Source organism: Megalobrama amblycephala, linkage group LG18 (genome assembly GCF_018812025.1).
Source record: "Megalobrama amblycephala isolate DHTTF-2021 linkage group LG18, ASM1881202v1, whole genome shotgun sequence".
NCBI classification, from domain to species: Eukaryota; Metazoa; Chordata; class Actinopteri; order Cypriniformes; family Xenocyprididae; genus Megalobrama; species Megalobrama amblycephala.
Window position 1 is genome coordinate 11,153,187 of NC_063061.1, and position 23,114 is coordinate 11,176,300.

Consider the following 23,114-nt stretch of genomic DNA (forward strand, 5'->3'; position numbering starts at 1 on the left):
AACTAAAAAACAAGGACAATTCTAGTATGTTTTGGCAGGGACATTTCCAAGGACAGCTCCAGCCAACAAAATTGGGGACTGTCCCCGGACAACACAGACATCTGGTCACTCTATGTAAAAAAAATAAATAAAAATGAAGTAGGAAGCCAGAGCTTGATGCAGTCCAGGGCATTTGGTAGGCTGGTTTGGGCCTTTGCCCTTTGGCTAAACATTCAGGACATACAAAGACAAGAGACGCCTAGTCCATGGTGGAAAAACTCTTATCTAACCAACACCAGCTGGCTGAGATTGTCTCCATGGAGAGACAGACACATGTGGACTGTAGTGATAGTTGTCCCGATAATTATCCCATCTCATAATGGTTTGTTACACATGAAAGATAAGTGATGCAGTAGACATGCGTCTAGACAATTTAGATGGTGACATTGAGGTGTGATCAGAAAATCAATCTGCATGATTGAAGCAGATGAAATGCAAACAAGGAATTGTGGGTAGCGTGTGAAAAGAATGCATTGATCTGAAGTTTATACAACAAATACTGGCCTCATTAAATAAAAATAAACGTTTGATCAGAAATTCAAATCCAACTCCCACACTAAACCTACCCATCACAAAACCAGTGGCTATAAACCTAGTTCGAGATTCTAACGTTCTCTCAGAAATTCAAACATCCTCTGCTCACATATTCACAGAAACAAGACACAAAAATGGCAAAGTATTTTAAATTATACTTTATTTAATATAAAACAAACAATAAACAAATAAATTAAATATTTCTAAAATAATTCTTTTGAGGGGAATTTATAATAACATCGATTGTTACAATGGGGAATACACAAATGGAATGTCATGTGGTTTATAATTCTTTGCACATTTTTTTTTGTACACAAAGAATGTGCTCTTACAGTTCTAGAGGTGTCATGGACTATTTAAGTTAGTCCATTTGTTAGTCCATAGAGTTTGTTTGTCATTTAAAGGTCAAACACCAATGTAGCTGCCTGAAAAGAAGATTTTGAGCTCTGATGATAAATCGAAATTGAACAGTTTTGCTCTCATTGAAGAAATCAACCACCAATTGTCCCAGAATGTGCCCAAAGGGAACCATAGGAGCGTCCCTGGCTGAGAATGCAAAGTACTGGGTAAATTAACTTGAGAAAAGCCATTGGTTTCTTATCAGCTTGTGGGATGAGGCTTTGCATTCCCTGAAGGACATTGCTGAGTTTGTTTAGAAAGGCCAGCATTAGCATTTGTATATTAAAAGATAGTGCAGGATAAAGATGGGCAGCTGTAGCCATTAGCATAATAAGGGGCTTTCTCATTTGCACACAGGCCTTAGACAGCCCCCCAATCACCCTAGCCAGCAGTCACACACATTACAGCTGCATGAGACCATTGTCCACCTCGGGCCTATGCTTGGAACCCGCAAACAAGTCGGGGTGGTTAAAAGGTTACAGCCAAACAATGGAGGATTCACTATTTGAAATCAATCAATATCAAGGCATTTCACATTCATTCGAGTCCTTTTCTTCCGTACAGTACTGACAATGGAAGCATTGCTGGTCCCCGCAATGTCTTAGTTTGAATGGGGTGAATGGTCGGTGAGAAGACCACGACAAACCATGCTTACCAAATGGTGAGGCATGAAATGAACAGAACAACAGGAAGTTGAGTGCTCAGAGGTTTAGCCTTGACAGTGTACAATGGTATGAGCAGCGAACAATAGCTATTGTAAATGTGTTGATGAAATGATGAATTGTTCAGGGATAGCTTCAGAACAGATTTACATAATTTCTTCACCTACGTAACACCTTCACTTTATATCATTTAGAATAATTTATAAAATGTAATTGTCTTCTGTAATGATATGTACATAAAATATTTTAAGATATTCACAGGAAATCAAAAAATCAGGCACTTTGCTGCCACTACAACATGCAAGATCCTGAGATTTAAGTTTTTTAAATAAAAATGTAGAATAATTTTATATAGAGAGAGATTTATATTTATTAACGCTATTCGCTTTTATATCAAAATAAATGTTCTCTTTTTTTTTTTAAAATCTGGTTTGAAAACGCTCCTGTATGCTGCTCCAATGTAGCTTTCTACATCTAGCAGCACCCATTCAATTAAAACTTTAAACAAAAAGCTCATGACCAGTCCTCTAGTAGAAATTTGATGATATGAGAGTGAAATGATTCATCACCATGTTTCATAGTGCCAAGCATCGTTATAATGTTCTTAGGCATAGCAACAAAGGCGAAAATCCTTGTACCGCTTTTCATAGCAACATCTGATGTCCACAAGCCTTCAGCCAAAAAGGACTATCGCATTGTTGTCTTGAGGTCCATCCTAGAGCGCACATCATGGTAGCCAAGGAGGCATGGGACAGTTGACATAGCATCATGGGTAAACACTGAATCATTGTCTGAAGAGCAAGAGCTGGAGGTGTCCTCACAAGATGGGGAGTATTGTTCGAAAGGGGTGGATAGGTCCAGGTACTGAAAATGTAAAAATACGAATCGTTTAGAGGTTTGGATACAAAACAACAACTTGTGGGACTCAAACTGCTGTTGAAATAGGTGCTTACCTCATCTGAAATGGACACCAGCACCCTATCAAGCTCTTCCACAAGCTGTTTGAATGTAGGTCTTTGTGTTGGTACTGCATGCCAGCACTCTCTCATCTTCATGTAGCTATTAAAGCAATTTGAATATAAGTAAATCACCTTGAACACTGAAATTAATCATGGTTTTGGGTGAACAGATTGATGCTTACAGTTCATGGGTGCAGTTGGAGGGTTTGTCCATTCGATGACCTTCCTTCAGCAGCTTAAAAAGCTCCTCTACCGGTATCCCAGGGTACGGTGATCCCCCCAGTGTGAAAATCTCCCACATCAAAACTCCAAAAGACCAACTGTGGAAGCAAGAGTCCAGAAATGTCAGTGCACCATGTAGGATAATCAGCTTGAGCCGTGCTAATTCAATCCTCTTGTTAAGAACATTTTTAGTCATTAGGACATATATTTTAGTCATTAAAAACGTCCACCATCAAACCAGGATTAAACTATGCTGGTGCATTCTGGTTAATTTGAACAGACCAACATTCCAGCCAGGGGTTCCCTGCTCAGCTGATTCTTTGGCATAGCTGTAATGATTAGCCAGACTTACACATCGCTCTGGTGTGTGTAGACTCTGTCAAACAAGGCTTCTGGTGCCATCCATTTCACTGGCAGACGTCCCTGAAATTGGAAACAACAGGGCTGTGAGTGGGACAGTTAGCTGCCACACAGGCCGAGCCAAAGCACTCCATCTCTTTTTGATCCACAAAAATATCACTGCCCACTCTTTCGCTAATCCCGCCCCCCTTTCCCCAATTATCTTCTATTAAGCTGCCTGCCAATCAGTATGGACACATTACACATCTGTCTTTCAAAGCATTAAGGCATCAAACAGCCACAAACAGGGCCATGCAGCCCTGCTTACAAATGGGATGTCTTCAAAAGAGCAAAAAACAACTATATACAGATGTAAGCAAGTCTTGAATTAATTTTTACTTACATTGGTGGTTTTTTTGTAGTAATCGATCTGATGCACTCCTCTTGCCAAACCAAAATCTGCGATTTTCATCACGTTGTCCTCTGTCACAAGAACATTCCTTGCTGCTAAATCTCTGTGAATACACTGAAAAGAGATTTCTATTTAGCTAAAATGACACAAACAATGTTTCGCAGACTCTTTTCCGCTTCTGGTAAGTAGATAAACATGTTCACAGTGAGGCTAGAGTTTTGTTCCCACAAATCAGATGAAACAGAAATTACAAACTACTTTCTATATGAGGTCTGCTGTCTAAATCAACATATAGCAAGCAATATTTGCAAAAGTTTAAACAAGCCTAACTTTAAATAGACTTGGACTTCACAGAAAAACAACACAGAGCTAGTTTCTGATGTAAATGCATGTCATTAAGTTTATTTTGGTTTTCATTTTAAATAGAAGTGGTATTTGAGGATTGAAAAAGAGGACGAAAAAGGCCCCTGGTTTGTGGCCCTTAATGGAGGGGTTTCAGACGACTGCATTCTTAGCAGGCCACAAAAAGCTAGTAATACGATCCAGTGCACAGGCGGGTCCGAGCGCCTGCTTGCTAACAGATTTATGGCAGTGCTAAAAAGGACAAAGCCCACAGAGACAGGATGGACACAGCGGTAAACATGACACACCACCACTCCACTAAGGAATGCTTGGCATCACGTGTCAGACAAAGGGATGTGTTGATAAGACGCAGGGGGGCTGGCTTCAAACCGAAGCTAATTGAGTCTTGCAAGCAACTTACTCTTTTGGAGGCCAGGTACTCCATGCCTCTTGCTACTTGGTAGGCACAGGAAACTAGGTCTTTGAAGGTGAGCTGTTCCTCCGGAACCTTGGTCACATCGAAGGTGTAGTCCATGCCTGGAGGTCGACGTGCTCGGAGGTATTCCCGTAGGCTGCCCTTAGAAGCATATTCAACCAGCACATAGAGTGGACCTGTTCCAGTAATATAAATTGAAATTAAGTCAAATGTCCAAAATGAACTTAGTACAACCATGAGATGTCACTGTGTTTAACTTACCATCCTGTGTGCAAACACCAAGAAGATTTATGATGTTCTTGTGCTTGTCCATCACCTTCATTAGCTCCATCTCAGAGATGAGGTCTGCCAGGTCTTTGTCAGTTGCATCATCTAAAAAAAGACAGAAAAATCCTTCTTAGTCTGAAATTCAGAAATGCTCAACACTTGACTACGATACCTGTAAGTACAAACTTACCTTTTAGCATTTTAACAGCTACCGTTGCCACTTGATCTTGATTTTCTTTGTTTATCCCATAAGCCTCAGCTCTCACCACTTGACCAAAACAGCCCTCTCCAAGTGGTTTCCCTAAAGTCAAACTAGCACAAGAGAATTCAAATAAACAGTCAGTTCACCATCATATAAAAGGAAACATCTTTTACAGTTATGGTTGCTAGTACTACTTACTTCTCTCTTGGAAACTCCCAGTCAGGGTCATAAGGCAGTTCAAACTCCATAACTCCAGCCAGCATTGGGGAACAACTGGAGGAAAGACGAGCCACCCTCATCAGTGACGCACTTGATTTTCCAGAAGAATTGGACTCCACAGAATACTGTAATAGGGTCCAAAACATACAGGATTAGAAACCAGAATGCTCTGCTGAATTCCATGTTCTTGGGGAATTATCATGAGGTTTGTTCAGAAGTGTCATCTTACCTGTCTGCGTAGTGGAAATTTGGAGAGTTTCTGCACTGGGAGCGTATCAAAAGGCTCCCGACTGGGATGAACCTGCATGCGGCAGAGGACCACGATAACTATGGCCATCACCAGTGCCAGGAAGCCAGATGCATAGATGATGATGTCAGTGTACTTGGCCTCCATAAGGTCCATCTCCTTGGCCACATCCTCCTCTGTGGAATTGATACGTTTTCATTACTTGTACCTCTGAGCCACGAGCAATTTTTATGATTTGTGTCATCAATGTGTCTATACAAACAAATCTACCTGATAAGACTGTAAGCCAAGCAGACTGATGAGAGAATCCAATGGAGTTTCCCGCCAAGCAAGTGTATTCCCCAGCATCCTCCATTGTAATATTGGTAAGATATAAGACTTCAACTTCAGACATGTTCAAGCTTCCTGTCTAAGAAGGTGGAAGAAACAATCAACATTTTAATGCTCATTCATTCCATATACTGATCTGGTAATGTGATTTACCTCGAGAAAAGTGTAATGAATGACTCGCTAAATACCTTCACGATCTTCACATAAGGAATGCCATCAGGCCCATAACGGCTTCCATTCATCTCTATGTGCTTTAGCCACTGGATGTGAGGCTGGGCATCACTGTAGACTTTACACAGAAACTGAGCATCTCCACCCACTACAGCTGTAGTGTTTTTGGGTAGACCAGCTTGAAGGATGGGCCTGTGTGGAGAGCGTTCTGAAAGAAAAAATCAGAAGGTTCAGTACTTTGATATTATATTCAAAAGATATTTAGTTCTATCAAAATTCTCAACATCCAAAAAACAATGTTACCAAAGAAAGATTACATTCAAGAGCAGAAAGATAGTCTAAGGCACAGGGATAGACAAGCGGCACTTCCAAAGCTGATCAACGCTCATTAATTAGTTCCATTAAGGGATTTTTAGAACCAGCCCCATGTATTGGGTTGCTTTGATGTCGATGGGCTCTTTATTCCCTGTTCTTCCCCCCCTTGTCTGCTAGGACACAGCAGTTGACCCCACGCCGGACTCTTAACAAACAGGTCTGTCACAGGTCAGGTAGAAAATTGGTCTGGACGCCTCAACCCACAGCGCTTCCAGGCACGTACCATACAGACCGATGCCAACCCCCAACCCGCATTCCCCTGGTGTGATGATATTTATTGCCCTCTTCCAGTGTAGTTCTTAAATATCTGTATAGACATGTATAGCCTCGGGTGAACCCTGGTGCCTGTGGTGAAGCAGTGTGCCCTGTGGCTCTCTCTGAGGTGCATTTGGTGCCTGTCTTGCTATGTGACGCCACTGAGCTGCTAGTACAGGATCTCACTGATTTGATGCTTATTGCCTCTGACACTTGCTAAGCATGGCAGACCTGCGATGGCTCCTCGTGGAGCCAGGCGGCTGTCTAGAGCAGGCAAGCAGAAGCCCTCTTACCCAACACGTCCAAGAGGTAGGTGTGAGCAATGGACCCATATTTGTTCTCCACCACACAACTGTAGTTCCCACGGTCTGAGGGAACCACACTCTCCATGACCAGGCTCCAGTGTTGATGTCGTAGCTATGAACACAAAATGTAATGTGTAAGCATGAGGTGGTTCTGATATTTATTGTGAGATTTTGAAAAGTTCAAGTCATTGCTATGTCTCCAACAAACAAAAATATCAATCTCCCACCTTGATGCCTCCGATCCGGTGCTCTCCTCTGAATTCTCTGCCATTCTTTAGCCAGCGAATGGTGGGAAGAGGGTTCCCTGTGGCAGGGCAGCGGAATTTGACAGTGTTTCCAGCTGGGACTGCATAGAGCTTCTTCTCCATCCTTTGAGTATGAGTCCAGTATGGTGCTAAAATGTAAAAAACAATGGTACATTTCAAGAAACTGAAATGCGAGTAAATGCAACTGAATTTGTAGATACAATGAACACTAACCTCTGGAGATGTAGACCTGGTCATTTTCAGTCTCAGGACCAGCGTCATCAATACCATTGTCCTCATCATCATCTCCTGATCCTACAGCATCTACAGGAGAATTAAGTGTTCAAGTTATTAGATGAACATTCAAAAGAAAGGTTATTAATGAATACTACAAATCTTCTTAATGGAAACCAAGTGGCAGAACCTACCAGCCACTGTGATAGTGAAGTTGCGTAGAGACTCTTTGGTGCCACGCAGCATACACACATACACTCCTGAATCTTCATAGGTGGCATCTGCAATCTCCATGACTGCTGCCCTTATCTGGATACGAGCATTGTGTTGCACCCGTACACCACCCTTGAACCACTGGACAGCTCCAGGACGGTTTGTGTCACAACGGAGTTTTAGTACATCTCCAAGCTCTAGAAGTAGATGCTCTGATGTTTCCTCAGTTGGCTCCTCAGAAACTTCTTGGACAAAACATGAAAAACAAAGTTGCTAATAGCACCACCATCACACTAAACTGAAGCTGTGACCTTTTAACTGTGGTGGTAATTTTGTCCTACTAAATAGTCATAAGATTGTTTTCATGGCAATATAACGTGAATGGCTGACCTGTCAGAGAATGATGGCAGATCAGCCCTAAGGATGAGAAGGTTAAATGTTATCAGATGCTATGGCTTACCTGATAAGACCTCCAGCCAGGCAGAGCGCATAGTTTGACCAACTGAGTTTTCTGCCTTGCATACGTACTCTCCAGCATCTTCCACTGAGACATTCACTAAAGGAAGTATGTTGACTTTGGAGAGGTTCTCAAGAAGAGGCTGCGGGGGAAACAAATGTAACTTTACTCCCTCTTTCTTGAAGACAGAAAATATGCATAATAGAGGATCTTTAAATCACTTTCTCACCGTAAGCGCTGTAAGAAGTGGTGATCCGTCAGGCCCCTGGCGATTGCTGTCCTTTTTGAACCACTGAAGACGTGTTGAGGCTGGCTGGTGGAGTTTACACACCAGCTTCACATGTCCTCCAACTAACACAGTAGCATTCTCAGGAAATCCAGGAATAAGAATTGGTCGAGAAACTCGGATATCTGGCGGAACGAAGAAAATGAGGTTTGAACTACTCCTGTAATTAGTCTGTAGAATGTACCACATTTAATAAACACATCTAATTAACATAACTTCTCGCTAATTGCTAACTACAGCCTTTCTCACAGAGATCACCACTGTTTTGGAGCAAATCAGGCAAACAAAGCCACAAACAAAAGACAGAACAGAAACACAATTCTCAGCTGAGAATGACCTAACTTTGACTTCACAGCAGTGTTCCTTGTGGCCTGGAGGTGAATGTGATTTTGAGCATTTGAGTGAAGAACGCCCCCTAACCAAGCAATGTCACCTCCAGCACTGAAGCATAACATTCTTCCAGCAATACACTAATGAACTTCACTGAATAAAACTAGGGCCTGGCCGGTATCTGACCCTGAAGAGGGTGTGAATGGTCAGCAGGAAAAAAAAAGGACAAGCTAAACAAAACACACAAACACATGCAGCCTCTAAAAATAGGCTGAATGGCTCAACTGGCAAGCTTTACATGAAAAATATGCCTCATTTTGTAGGGGCATGCAGTCTACATTTTATCATAGCATTTAGTATTTATCATATGGTTGATCATAAGAGGGTAATTTGCAGTCCTGAAGTATCACACTACTAATGGACTAATGGAAAACTACTTTTTTCTTTTTGAAACTTTTAAATTTTATAAAGGTCTTGTGCATACTTTTATTATAACCACTAGAATCCACAAAAGATTCTAGTGGTATTTCTGAATTTAAAATGTACATAAAAGTTATATAAAGTTATATAAAAGGAATTATAGAACTTATTAGCTGTAGATAAATCAAATTAATATTACTATGAAATGCTTGTATTTGTAGTTCCTCTTCAACAAGTTCATTTCTGCCTCTTCTTGTTCTTTTAGCTCTGCATTTCTCACTTGCCTGGTGGCTTGGCCCATTAAAGTCTTACAGTTGTCAAATGACTTTAATTTCTCCTGGCAGCAACTTAGTGGGGCATTGTTGGGCTGCACCACAGGGTTTTTCAACCTTTATCACCTTTCTAGCACTGTATGTAGCTCACAAGTGTTCAGAGAAAGATGCTTTTAACGAACACTTTGCCCCAGCATTCACAAGGGTCTATTTTTCCCCTTAATTCTCTAGAACTCAGAATGGTGCAATCAGGCTGAGCATATCAACAACAACCAAACATAAAATGGCATATGAAGCTTTTGGGTAATCCTGTGATTTAAAAAAAAAAAACAAAAAAAACAAAACAAACAAACCTCTGATTTGTATACATTAGGCTTTTTTTACACACACAAAAAGAAATCTGGGAGCCAGGTCTGTGTAAGTCTTAATAGCTTAATAGGATACCTCCTTGGCAGGTACAAAATCAAGACAACCCAGTGTTTGTACAATTAAATAGGAGACCCATCTTGCACGCCAGCCCCCAAAACAGCATCCCACAAGCCTACTGGCACTGGGCCAGACAGATTTACACTTCCGAGCCTCGGGGCTTTGGAAGGATCAGGTAGCACTGTTTATGGCTCAAGAAAATACTGGGATTCTTTTACTCTCTAAACGATTACATCCTCTCCAACTTCCCCTTGACTTAAATTCTTCACAGTCAGCTCGGCTCCATTTATCATACCCTGAATATTCATCAGATAGCCTATTCAAACCATTTTAAGTAAAATTCATAATGTTAAGTAATATTGACAACTTTGTATTTTATACTTAAAAAAGTTAGATTTGGGTGATTTTAAATGAAATTTTTAATTTGAATCCATACCTTTTGCCCGGACTTCCCCAGATGTTATGCTTCTTGAAAACACCAGTTCCGTGAAGCAGATGGTAATGAAAACCTTAAAGATGCTCAACATCTTGCTGAGGTAATGTTTGTGTGTGTGGAAGACTGCTGGTCAGCTTCAAATGCTTAGGCCTACTCCAGGCATTGGCAACCTCAGTGCAGTCACAAACCTGAGAGAAAAACAGAACTGATTTACAATTCACACTGTTGTGAAAGATGAACCTTTAAAATGACAGAAATGCATAATTCATTGCACATCCCAAACCTACACAAAACCACATTTGAAAATGAATGTCCTATTGTACACCTACATCATTGTTGGACATTGTCTACCTCCCTCTTGTACATGAATAACCCTCAGGTACGAATGCGCAGCAGTTAAGGACAGTTGTTTATGAAAAGAACCTGTACAACGTGCTTTTGATGGGTCGTTTCTATATAAACACATGAATTGGATCCGGAACATCTACGATTGCAACAACTAATTGTCCATAATCAGACATTTTACAAAGATATTTTTAGACAAAAATCAATCATATGCATTTAAGATTTTTTCACTTATTTACTTACTCCAAATGTGCTTCTAAAATACTTATTTTGCTCAGCATGAGAGGTAAATAAAAGCAAACGTCAAGCTCTCAGGGTACGAGGAGACACATGTGTTCTCAAAACATGCGAGAATTTCACACCTTAGTGAGAGTTTGGTTAAGTTAAATAAATCCATTTACAAGTGTGAAACCAGTTGGTAAAGTTAATGAAAGTAAAATAAACGCAAATAAACTTAAACCGAACCAGAGACAGAAAGGAATTATGAAATCTGGAATTTATTGTAATCAATAAAAGTGTGTAGATTCAAAGCGAGCATTGCGTTTTTGTACGAAATTCGTCAACTGAACAGTTGGCTATTTAATTTACAATCTAATTAGCCTAGCGTATACGTCCAAAGAAATTGGACTTCATTTTCAGTTTTTACCTGAAGCAACTAATTAAATAGCCTACCAATAGATATGACTATAAAAATGACATTCATGCAACTAATCTGACCCCCGTTTTACCATATGCAAATAATCATTTTACCTATTTTCGTGTGCCCTTTGCCCGGTCCGTATAGGTTCGATAAGGCACCAGTAGCCTAGCACTTAGTGCCCTTGGGTCGTGGTGGCCCTCGAGATACTCATGTGTCCTTTTTCCTTACAGTTTCACAATTATTTATGCTTGGAAATCCAATAAGCAACTTTTGGGAAAGTCTGAGTTACGCTGGTAAATCCATTTAAAAAAAAAAAAAACCAATAGGCTGATAGTGCAAGGGTAAGACTATTAATCTTCGGATTCAAAGTCCAGTGCTGCTTTCCTTTGATGAGCTTCTCCGCGTCTCGCGCTGTGCTCGTGAGCGCTCCCGACTCCAAAAACCGCTATATATCCACAGAAATGAACACGCGGAGGATTCAGACCGTGTCTGTTTTTCTTAAAATGTAAAAATAAAAAAAATAAAAAAACTCCAGCCTTAGATTGTGTGAACGAAAGCATCCAATACCAAACACATTGTAGCGTCCCTCTGTCTTATTTCACATGAATAATGTGATTTGCGCGCAGTGACAGTGTAGTGGGGTTTTGCTCTCTCTCTCGCTTGGGTTCCTGTAGAATGATTTGCTCCACACAGCTTAGGTGAGTTTAATACTAAAGAACTGAAGAGTCTCTATCTGGCAACTCTCTGCTTACACTCTGGGGCAGAGCAAGCGTCTAACTGGCAGTGGGAGACAACAGCACTCTGAGGGGAAGGTTCACAACAATGGACTAAAACCAGAGGGAGAGAGAGGGGGAAGGGGGGGGGGGGGGTGTTAAATCCCCCACCCACAAAAACAAATCCCCAAGAGGCAGACCCCAGCAATACAGACTATTTATATTAGATAGATAGATAGATAGATAGATAGATAGATAGATAGATAGATAGATGCTTTCCATTCTTATTTCTTATTTTAATAATATTTTAAAACAACACTGTACTTTTAAGAAATAATGACAATAATATATGCCAAACTATTATTCTTTCATAAATCAAGTCTTTTAATGAGACTTAGACATTTTTTATATTAAGCTTATATTACCCCCCCCCCCCCCCCCCCATCATGAAATAGATGAATTAAGAGCTTTTTTTGTAGGAATTTTAAATAACAGTTCGAATATGTGAAAAATAAACAATTAATAACCCCACACTGATGGCAGCCTAAATTGACTGACTAAATAACTCTAAATAATACCTAGATTTATTGCATTGTAAATAAGCAGGAGAAGCAAATTAGGCAATTCCTTTGAAAAGTTCACGAGCTCTGTATTCAACAACTGTAAATGACACCTTTCCTTAATTACATCATTGTGTTATCTTTCCCACTAATCCTTTTAGTCGTGACGTCACAATGCACGCGTAATTGGTTTATTAGTCGGTGATGCCAGGAAGGTCTTTAAGAAATATAGCGCTTTTTTTTTTCTTCTTCTATTTTTTTTTTCTGGACCAGCTTATTTGCCACTGATCATACATTTATTCAAAATAACACGTTATTATAATGGAAAGTAATCACTGATTCCTGTCCCCGTTGCCAAGCATCTTATAGCTCATTTTAAAAACCTACATGAGGTTAATGTGAAAACTTTAAAAGAATTGATCATGGTCAAATTTTCGCGACCGTGCAGGTGTTATAATGAACTAAAGCCTGAGGCGGAGAGAGTGAGGCTTAAAGTGCTTACGAGACGGATCTGAGGGGAACACTTGGTTTGAAATGATCCCGTTTCTCCCATTCATCAGCGGTCTGTGGCATAACGAGCCCTGCGGTCAAGTCCAGAGGAGAAGCCCGCTCAGAGTCTAATACCTTTCATTACACACACACACACACACACACACACACACACACACACACACATCCAGTGCACATTAATTTAACGCGCATATAACTGATAAAGTTGATCAAACGCATTAAGTTGATCAAAGGCTAAACATCACTCATGAATATATAAATAAATACATTTTCATACATTTAGTTCACTTTGAAACCGGTCCAACTATAGTATGATATATAATATTAATATGTCATTCTGGGACTATTGGCCTGTGAATTAGGAAAGGAAGTGCCAGACACACTGTATGCCAGAAAGAAGTGTGCTGCTCAGTGCCCAATGCCACCCTCCAGGTCTTTATATACAAGTGCACTGTGGCACGCTGGGCAGAGTGGCTGCCTTTCTGCCACTTGGATGAATAAAAGAGAGATTCTGCATATTGAAAAGCTTGCATTCTCCTCTGTCTTTTCTCCTATTCCTTCTATATCTCACTGTCCATCCCGCTCTTTCCCTCTGTCTGTTTATCTCTTACTTTTTCTAACTTGATCCTCAGGCCTCTCTAAAAAAAACGCTGACATTCCCCTGAACAATGGCAGATTTTCCCCCACCATCGTCCTCCGCTTGTGTCTCCAAGGCTAGGAATTAAAGCACTCTGGAGTAACAATCGGCCCCTCTCCCAAATCCCACTGCCTGGTCTTTGTTATAGCCTGCTGAATGTGAATGCCCTATTAAAGCCTATTATCTGGAGCTTCTCCGTTGCCCTGCAGATCCACTTCTAACCGTCCCCTCAAAAGAACTCTCTCCTCAAAGCTTTGGCTGACCAGGGTAATCAGGTACACATATTATTTCATGATTATATCTAGTGTTTAGTACTTAAAAAACATAAAAAAGCAACTTGCCCACTTGTTGCACACAAAGTTGATTCTACATATTTTTTAGATTTGAACATCCAAATGTACAAAAAAAAAAAAAAGAGGAAAAACTGAACATGTAAAAGATGGCTATTTCTTGATAGATGGGTAACAAGCTCACAAACAAGTGGGCAGCACGCTGGGAAGAACACCAACGACCTCAGCCATTAATAATTTCACATCACTCTCAACTATGCAAGGAATCCTTGGCTTGAAAACACAACATCTTTACCACTCAATATTGAGATTCCCTCCAGTGAAAATACCCTCAGTTCCAGTAGTATATATGTATGTTGATAGCCAGAGTTGTTTATACATTATTCTAACTAGTTGTTTGGCCTAATGGGATGCAAGTGGGTCCAAAGTTCACTCATTTTACCAGTGTTGGGCAACACAGACACAATTACAAGCAAGTGTTTGTGCAAGAGGCTGCCTTAATGTTACTGTATTACAGTTCAAACTGTAAAAGACAACCTCAGAATGGCGTTACATCCAAGTATACACTAAAGCACATCCAGAATTTTGTTTTGAAAGTATGTTGGTATTTTGCTACTCACGGTTTGATTTAAGCTTTAAACTGACTCTGTCTTGATTGTCCCTGCATGTTAATGTCAATCCTAAAAGCAATAGAGTGCAGTGATGTATGATGACACTGATCATAAAACACATCAAAACAATCATGAAATGTGTTTATGGCACTTCAGACCTTTTCTACGAAAGGGAACAACTTCTCTAGTGCAGGTGCTTTCAAACTAGGAAAAAGTTCTGAAGAGAAAATAGACTAAAAAACAATGTAACATTTGAGTCTGACATTGTTATTTAAATTTATATATATATATATATATTCTGGAGGAAAAACAATAGGACTGGGTTACAAACATTGATTTCTCTATTTTAATTGATTCTCATTTTTAAGAATCGATATCGATCAAGAATCGATCTTTCAGTCTCTTTTCAGCTTTTAAACAGCTTTTAAACAATATGTCACATTTACCCCAGAAAAGCCATTCAATGTCTAAAAATTTGTTAGTAAACTACAAAAAAAATGAATTCTAAAGAGGAGCATTTGGTTAAATGTGTGCGCTCTATTGCATATTCATTGTATTTTTACCTAAAATTTAAAGTATGTTTGAATTAATTTGTCATTTCTATGACAGCCACCATTTAAATGTTTATATTTAAAAAACAACAACAAGTAGAATCATTCAAATTTTATGCCTATTATTATAACATTATTATTATTAAAAAAAAACTCTTTGGGTAATTTAAATTACATAGCCTACAAATTAGTTAATTTTAACCTTTAATATTACAGCATTAGTGGAGAGATATTGTTTTCCTTGAGAAAATTTGCCATGTAGGCTACTGTACCTGTGAGACCCCAATTAATCGCTATTGAATCGAAATTGAATTGAATCGGGAATTTGTGTCAATGACCAGACCTAAAAACAAACGAAATGTTAACAATAGACAGATAAATAACATTTACCAAATTTGACATTATATTCACAATTTTTTTCACACAATACAAATGGGTAAACATATTATTGGCTTTATATTTTGAAAAAAAAAAGAAAGAAAAGTGATCCCATATTTGGAGGTCATTGTAATTACAAGACCCCCACTAATGCAAAGTCAAAGGGAATGCAGCATCTGAGAACCACATTCACTAAATGCATGTTGGCAACAAATCAACAGCAACATTCTTCTTGTCCTCCCCACCTCCTTCTTATCTGATTACATTAGTGATACGCTGGATGGCCCTTACGCCTCGGCCAGCTGGGAGGCCTGAAAGAGTCTGAAAGTATTGATACTTGCATAACTATGCTAATGAGCAGCTCCACTGATGGCTGTGATAGGGGAGACAGCGGTGTGAATAATTAGCCAGGTTTGCAGCCAGTGAGCGGCCTAGCAACAGAGCATGTGAATGCAAGGTGGGGCTGGTCGCTCATTAACTGCAACACTTATTGGTCCCAGGCTATTGTCTCGTGTTTGTGTTAATTATTAGCTGGACCAAGCCAGACAATGGTGTGACAGAGAGGTCTACTTTGTAATGCAAGTTGACTTCTGCTGCCAAACATATTCTGCGAGGGTCCCACACCCAGCTGTTTTTACAGAGATGGATATCCCTGCAGCCACTGTTTTCTCTGCTCTTCTTCTTTTCTTCTCTGGTTTTCTCTTCTTCTTTTTTTTATTAGAAATGAGGGTACTCTAGATGAACCTTCTCTGAACTCATCGTTGCTGATGAATCTGATAGAATGTGTGAATGATTTCTTAAAGCAGGAGCATATGTGTTAATTGAGGAGTGTGAGTATCAGATGTTTTAAGTCATCCTTATGCAGTCTCAGTTGTAATTAGTCTCTGTTGTAATTAAACTCCTTAATTAATCTTCTTTTTCACAACTTTTAGATTTTTTTTTAAAAAAGAACAAAGACTTCTTTTAAACTTTATTTTGTGAATAATTTCAGCCTTAGATATGCTGCCTATTTTTAGTCTAAAAAAAAAATTAAAGATTAACATTTTAAAATATCCTTTTGACCTGTAAGTGCTCAATAATATATATATATATAAATTTAAATAACAATGTCAGACTCAAATGTTACATTGTTTTTTAGTCTATTTATATATATCTATAGATCGTCATAGGCATACATATTTATTTATTTATTTATTTATTTATTTATTTATTTTCAATAAAATAAAAATATATTGAAATAAATCATATTTCATTTGCAATCTTAAAAAGGTTGCACGGAAGTCAAGTTAAAGTGCATTCAGTTTGACAGAAAGCTAAAGTCTAAGCATAAAAACATTCATAAAGAAACAAAGATCATTTAAATAGCTTAAAAAACTAGTCTAAACAAGGATAATCTCTGTACTTTCAACCAAATGTCTAAAAACACAAAAACAAGACTAGATAGATAGATAGATAGATAGATAGATAGATAGATAGATAGATAGATAGATAGATAGGGGAATAGATAGACAGAGCAATAGGGAAAAGATTCATCATTCATTAATAAGAAAATTAGAACAATTTAGGACTATTTCCTCCACCATCAATGTTGAAAATTTCAGTCGTGATTTTCCTGTATGTGTATTAGTGTCATGGTTAGGGGCTAGGTTAGTTAATCATTATTTAAAACTCCAATTCCGTGAGAGTGAATTAGGTCAATGCATCATTGTCTCATTAAAACAACAATCCATTGTGTGAGTGTAACAGCTCTCGTCATGAGGCAATTCACACTCTCACTCCAGACGCAAGTCCTCATATAGCCATAACAGGTACTTAGTATATTGGGTCTCTATCACACACGTGTGTATTTATAGAGAATTTCAGTACATACGCACACATGTTTTTGTGCATGTCTGATTTATTCTGCAGAATTACTCATCCAAGCATCGCCTAAGCAGGACAGCCCTTTGATAAACTTTGCATATATGAAAGAATCAAGAGATTACACTCAGATGATCTCGAGATGTCCCATGTGTATTTTGGTTCACCCTGACAAGCTTTTCATCTGAGGGCCTTTCTTTTGAGGATTACGTCCAATTGGTATAGATGTTATCTCCATGGAAACAAAACCATATTTGGTGGAGTATTGATTACAGCTGAAAACAGAAACAGAGTACCCAGGCAGTAACCCCGAAGTCCATGTTTATGTTCATAAAGCTTGTGCTAAAGGGATCAAGACGTGCACAAGGAGAAATAACATAGTTGGAATTATATGTAACTGGATCTTCCCAGATCATCCAGATCTCGGAGAAACTGCCCTTTTCGGGCTATCTGTGGTGCAAGGCATGCTTGCTGTGTTTTTGAAATCCCAATGTTCTCCTCTTCCAAGGCTTTGGAGACGTCCAACATTCGTGACTGAATGTTTTTTGAGCTAGAATCAAAGAGCGCTGAAGTTCGAGCCAGATCAAAACTGACTATTTCAATTAGTCAGCGCAAGCTAGTGAATATTAGCTCGATGATGTGCTTGAGATCACTTCACTCCAACTGCTTGTGACAGATTCCTGAGATTTCTTTTCATTAAAAAGGTGTCTTATGAAGACATTAAGCCTGTTTGACAACGTCACACTATCCTTTGTTGGCTCCACCACCCCCTTTGTGGACCGGCCTTGTGGGGTTCAAAGGGTCGCCATCCCCGGTTTAAATTAAGGAGTATCCAGGGTTCTTCTCCAGGGCTTCCTGCTGTGGCCTATCTTCAGAGGTAATCCAGGGGGATTGGCTCAAAGTTCTCTGCAGCTTATTAGATCAGGCTGCTGAAGAAAGCAGGAGCTGGAGGTTGCATTGTTTGGTCTGATTAAGAGCTTCTTGTCAATTTGGAGGAATCTGAGGAGCCCTGAGTTTGCCTCTCAGCTCACAGCTTTTCCCTTTTCTCTCATGTGACACATTGTTGCGGGATAAAGTGAAGAGTTTCTTTTAATGGTGGCTCATGTGTAAACAATAGGATGTGCTGAGATTAGACTTTACTTCTTCAGTTTTACCCTCTGAATAAAGATTTTTCTACTCCAAGTAGAGTGACACAAGTAGCCGCAGTTGATAGTAGTTGTTGTCATGCTTCAGTGCATTTTTACCCAGTTGTTACCCTTTTTGAAGTGCTTGATTTTGATAGATCAATAATGGCATTCTGAGGTTAGGTATTTTTGTATAAAGACAAAATTTTGTATAAAAGCCACAAAATTGGCGTTTTGGCGAATTGGTGGCTAATTCACATGAATTTGTATGATCACATATGTACGTTTTCATTCAATCTGCTTACACTGATGGTTAGGTTTAGGACTAAAAATCTTAAGTTTCTGTACAAATCACATCATTAGGATTTGTAAGAAATCACCACCTTGTAAAATAGCATAACAGTTGAAACCTTGAAACTGACTGAATTATATACTAGATATAATTACTTACACAATGTGCTGCTTACTACATTGATGAAGTTCATATCTGCTACTATCTACCAATGTCCTGGTTTATAGGGGAGGTAGTTATGATGATTGATGTGGTCTGAGCACTTGAAACAGTTCATCTCAATAAGCCACCCTCCAGTGTTTTGACCAGCAGGCAACAGGTGTGCCAGCGGTGTGCATGTATGGATCAGAACAACACAATAATCTTGCTTATAAAAGCCCTCCCTCCCCTGATCTACACCTGGCCCCAGGAAGCCACGGGTGGGTGCCGAGAAGAAGACCCTCTTCACTGGGAGTCGTTAAAACCCTCTGGAGATTCCATATCTCGCTCTCATGACCGTAACGCTCTGTGGCGTGTCGCTCTTGAACTCATCTCCAGATGAGAGATGCAAACCGCCTTCACATTCTCCTGAGACAAAAGGGGGATGGTTCCCGGGGGGGTGAAGGTTTTGGTATGTTTGGATTTTGAGATTTCAGTCACGGTTTGAGAGACAAAAGGACCTACACTCCAAATAGAGACAGGAGGGACCAGGTGCCACCTGGAGTGAGGCATCAGGGCCTTGCTCGACAGCGCCAGTGCGAGACTGGACCAGCAAAGACATTACGAATGCCTTTAAGATGTTTGGAAGGATATCTGTTTGAAAAAGACTTTTTTTAAGAACTATTTTATATTATTAGATTTTATATGATTTATTATTGTTTAATTTATTTTTATTTAAATTTGTATTAAATGTATTTATTTTTCAAATAAATGTGCTTTGTCTTCAAATGATGAATTTTATTTATTTGAATTAAACTACATTTTACATTTTATTAACTACATTTTACATTTTATTTATATATAGAATAAATGTGGACTTTAATTATTAATTTATGTTATTACATTTTTACAACACTATTATTAATAATTATTGTTTTCTTTATTTTAATGTTTATTACATTCATTTACATTTAAAATAAATGTTTTTAATATATTTTGATTGACTTTGTTTGCTTTGTTTTGTGCTTTTTGAAGTTATGACTTTTATTTATTTATTTATTTTTATTTCATTTATATTTACACTTTAAATTAAATTACATTTTAAACTGAATGATATTAAGTTTATTTCCATTTAAAATAAATGTATTTTTAAAATATTGTTTTTACTTTTGTCTTAGTATGCTTTGTTTAGCAATTTATTTAGAATTATGACTTTAATTATGAATTTATATTACTATTTTTTTTTTACCACATTATAAATAATAATTATGTTTACTTAATTTAATGTTTATTACATTCATTTACATTTAAAATAAATATGTTTTTAAATATATAGTTTTTTTTATCATTGGCTTTGTTTGCTTTGTTTTGAGCTTTTTTTAAATTTTATTTTAAATTAAATGATATTAAGTTTATTTCCATTTAAATTAAATGTATTTTTTTTACTTTTGTTTTAACGTTTGACTTGGCATGCTTTATTTTGTGCTTTAATTAGAATTATGACTTTAATTATTAATTTATATATGTTTATTGATATTATTATTAATTTATTTTGGGTTAAATGGGTCTTTTAAGCTTATTTCCATTTTAAATAAATCTATTTTCTTGACTGTTAGTTCACGCTCCCTGGAGATTTCCCGCAGTTTTGGGTGTCCACATCTGTGCCTGATTAGCACAACAAAGGAAGCACAGCGCCTCTTGCATTAATGAGAGCTCCTCCAAGCCAGGGCTGAGGACCTCAGCACAATACACCCTGCAAATTACCACAGGCTTCTGGAGAAGACACATTCACATCAATGGCAGCTCCTGTTCTACAGTTTACCAAACCAAAATTACATTTGAAAACCTCTTCGATAAACCTTAACCCTAAGAAATTCCTCTCCAAATCATAATACTACTTTCTCCCACAGTCTTCTTTTATTTCCTGGGAAAGACATTGGGAAATAGGAACGAAAATGACCATAGGTCCATTGGTGATGTGAGCACCATTGTGTTCAGTATGGATTCAGCTGCTTAGGGAAGAGCAAACATGGATGACATTTGAGCTGTGCAAACAGAGCACTCCTTCATCTGTTTGTCTTTGCATGAAATGTGAGGAATTGTTGAATGAAACTTTTGAAGAAAACCTCACTTTTAGTATCTCATATGATTGATCATTTTTTAATAGATTATTGGTTGGTAGGTTTGAGCCAGGGCCATAATAGAGTGCTGCAGTGATGATGTATTTTTGTAGGCCAACCCAGAAGTCAGCATCACCCTGGTTCCCTTGACAAAAACCCAATAGGATTTTTCCATTGGGTTTTGGAATATTGCAGAAAATAAGCTCTGTGACCAACAAAAGTTTATGATCCTTACATGTTTTGTTCATCACCATAATCTTCACAAATGAACACAGCTTTTATGAATTTTGAAGCCTATGATAGCTAGAAGCAAAAAGAAAAACGTAGCCTATAAACAAACTACACCACAGTCGCATGGCTTCAGCATATCCACCATAAAGCAACTCTTTCAGTCTTTATTTGTAAACATTTTCCCTGAAAGTTTGAGTTATAATCGTTTGTGTCATGATCACCATCTGTTCCTGTCAGTTCCCGGACCACATTTCCAACAATCCTTCCTGCCAGTCACATGTTCACTCTACACCAATCACCTGTTGCCACATACAGTTTAGCACACTACCTGGACAATAAAAGACTCACACACACACTACCTCTTTGCGAAGTCTTGATTCACATTGTGTACAATTCTGAGCGCTTATATCCTGTTTGCCTGTCTGTTGTTACCGTTCCTGCCTGTTACCCATTGTCGACCCGTTGCTGCCTGTCCTGACCATTGCCTTGTCTGCTGTTCTGTGAATGATATCTGCCTGTCCGGATCTACTGCCTGTATCTTGACCACGATTCTGCCTGTTCCTTGTGATTCCTGTTTGTTCCTGTCTGACCCTGCCTGTACGACCACTCTAACTTCAATAAAGCTCGCAGATGGATCTTACCATGAGTCCCGCATCGTTACAGTTTGCAAGAGTTAGATTCTAAACACAATAAAACTGTAAAAGTGCCGCAGACTAGTGAGAAGATGAGTTTACCTGCTCGTGTGTGATGTCCTTCACTGACAAAATCTGTAGTCAGATTTTGCCACTTTTTGGCAGCTACCTTTTTCAAAACAAGTAAAAGCTTTAAACAAATCACAAGGATGTTTTACTGATGTATTGTAGATAGGTTGTAGAATAAAACTTGAAAATATCTTGAGCTTCCATTAACCAAAGACTTTACTTTAGGCATTAAACCAGAAACCCATTGACGTCAGGACGATGGCATCGGAAATGCTAAAATGCAAACTAATTTCTTGGTTTTGGCCTACAAAAATGCTGTCACACAATTGTAGGAAAAATGGACTCAAATGCAGAGGGAATCAAATTAACAGTTTATTAAATGTCCATAGAGATAAATTTGTTCAACAGAAATGATTCCATTTGATATGCAGGAAAAACAAGTGCTGGAAATGACCTGCGTTGGAGAATTAAATGATGGAATTTTTAGAAAGGTGCCGGAGCCAGAGTCCACTGAAAACCCCAAAAACAGTCCAAAAGGCAAAAAAACAAAAAAACAAAACAAAACAAACCTCTAACTGAGAAACAAAAACTAGAAAAAGCTTGGTGACAGAACATTATATAGGGAGCAATGAGTAACAGGTGAAGGCAATCAGCCTGTGAACTGAACAGCGAGTGTTCCTAAAGGCAGTTGCACACTGTGTGATTTTGGTCATGATTTGGTCGTCTGAGACAAATTTGAGGATCTTAAAAGATTCCTATAATCCTAGGCTAAAATCTTGATCACTAGTTTGACATGTTCATAGACAGCTGATCAAAGACCTTTGCGATCAAATTTTACCTCCAACGAAATTCTGGCAGTGTCAGAAAATTTGGCGCACAGTCCTGCAGTGTGACTTCTCCTACGACGAATGTCAAATTGTCTTCATTTTTCAAGACAAGCCATGATCAAAATTAACACTAGAGATGTCTTTGTTAGCCACCATTTCAGTCCCACTTTTAATGTAGCTCACAGTCACCAAACGTGTATGGGTTGATGATGTAATACTCTGGACAAGTTTTCATGCGCGCATCCGTTTTTAACATGTCTTGACTGTCGTACAGTCTGACAATAATGACAGCTGAGATCCCACAGTGTGACATGAGGATCATGAACGTACAGTCTGACAAGCAACAATCGTAAAGGACTATTATAAATCACACAGTGTGCACCCACCTTAAGGAAACACCAACCCAGAAACACAGAAAATGGAAGACAAGACTTACAGAAAACTCACAGGAAAGCCAGTGGATAGCCAGAACTAGGACACATACATCATTACTGCAGCAATCTATTACCATAGACATGTTGACATGCACTTATAATCAGACTGGAGCAAAGT

General features: G+C 38.7%; 1 protein-coding gene across 2 annotated transcripts; it reads right to left on the reverse strand.

The window, feature by feature from the left end:
• Positions 1 to 708: 708 nt before the first annotated feature.
• Positions 709 to 11,825, reverse strand: fgfr4 (fibroblast growth factor receptor 4). Of its 2 annotated transcripts, none has more exons than XM_048166078.1 (20): positions 11,130 to 11,825; positions 10,035 to 10,222; positions 8,094 to 8,275; positions 7,868 to 8,006; positions 7,389 to 7,649; positions 7,195 to 7,284; positions 6,943 to 7,109; positions 6,704 to 6,827; positions 5,798 to 5,988; positions 5,550 to 5,688; positions 5,262 to 5,455; positions 5,012 to 5,157; positions 4,802 to 4,923; positions 4,606 to 4,716; positions 4,330 to 4,520; positions 3,558 to 3,680; positions 3,168 to 3,238; positions 2,776 to 2,913; positions 2,588 to 2,693; positions 709 to 2,498 (listed from the first exon to the last, which is right to left on the reverse strand). In XM_048166078.1, the coding sequence occupies exons 2-20, from the start codon at positions 10,123 to 10,125 to the stop codon at positions 2,322 to 2,324; spliced, it is 2,763 nt and encodes a 920-aa protein (XP_048022035.1). In that variant the 5' UTR covers positions 10,126 to 10,222; positions 11,130 to 11,825; the 3' UTR covers positions 709 to 2,321. The 2 variants fall into 2 exon arrangements, with proteins under 2 accessions (XP_048022035.1, XP_048022034.1); XM_048166077.1 differs by having other exon boundaries at positions 7,389 to 7,652.
• Between the last annotated feature and the right edge of the window lie 11,289 nt (positions 11,826 to 23,114).

Excerpts from the sequence above, each read along its gene's own strand:
- fgfr4 (XM_048166077.1), bottom strand. The coding sequence starts at position 10,125 with ATGTTGAGCATCTTTAAGGTTTTCATTACCATCTGCTTCACGGAACTG. Across the intron at positions 5,989-6,703 it reads CTACCTCTTGGACGTGTTGG|AACGCTCTCCACACAGGCCC; the intron begins GTAAGAGGGCTT and ends TTTTTCTTTCAG. Across the intron at positions 2,694-2,775 it reads TCCAACTGCACCCATGAACT|CTACATGAAGATGAGAGAGT; the intron begins GTAAGCATCAAT and ends TTGCTTTAATAG.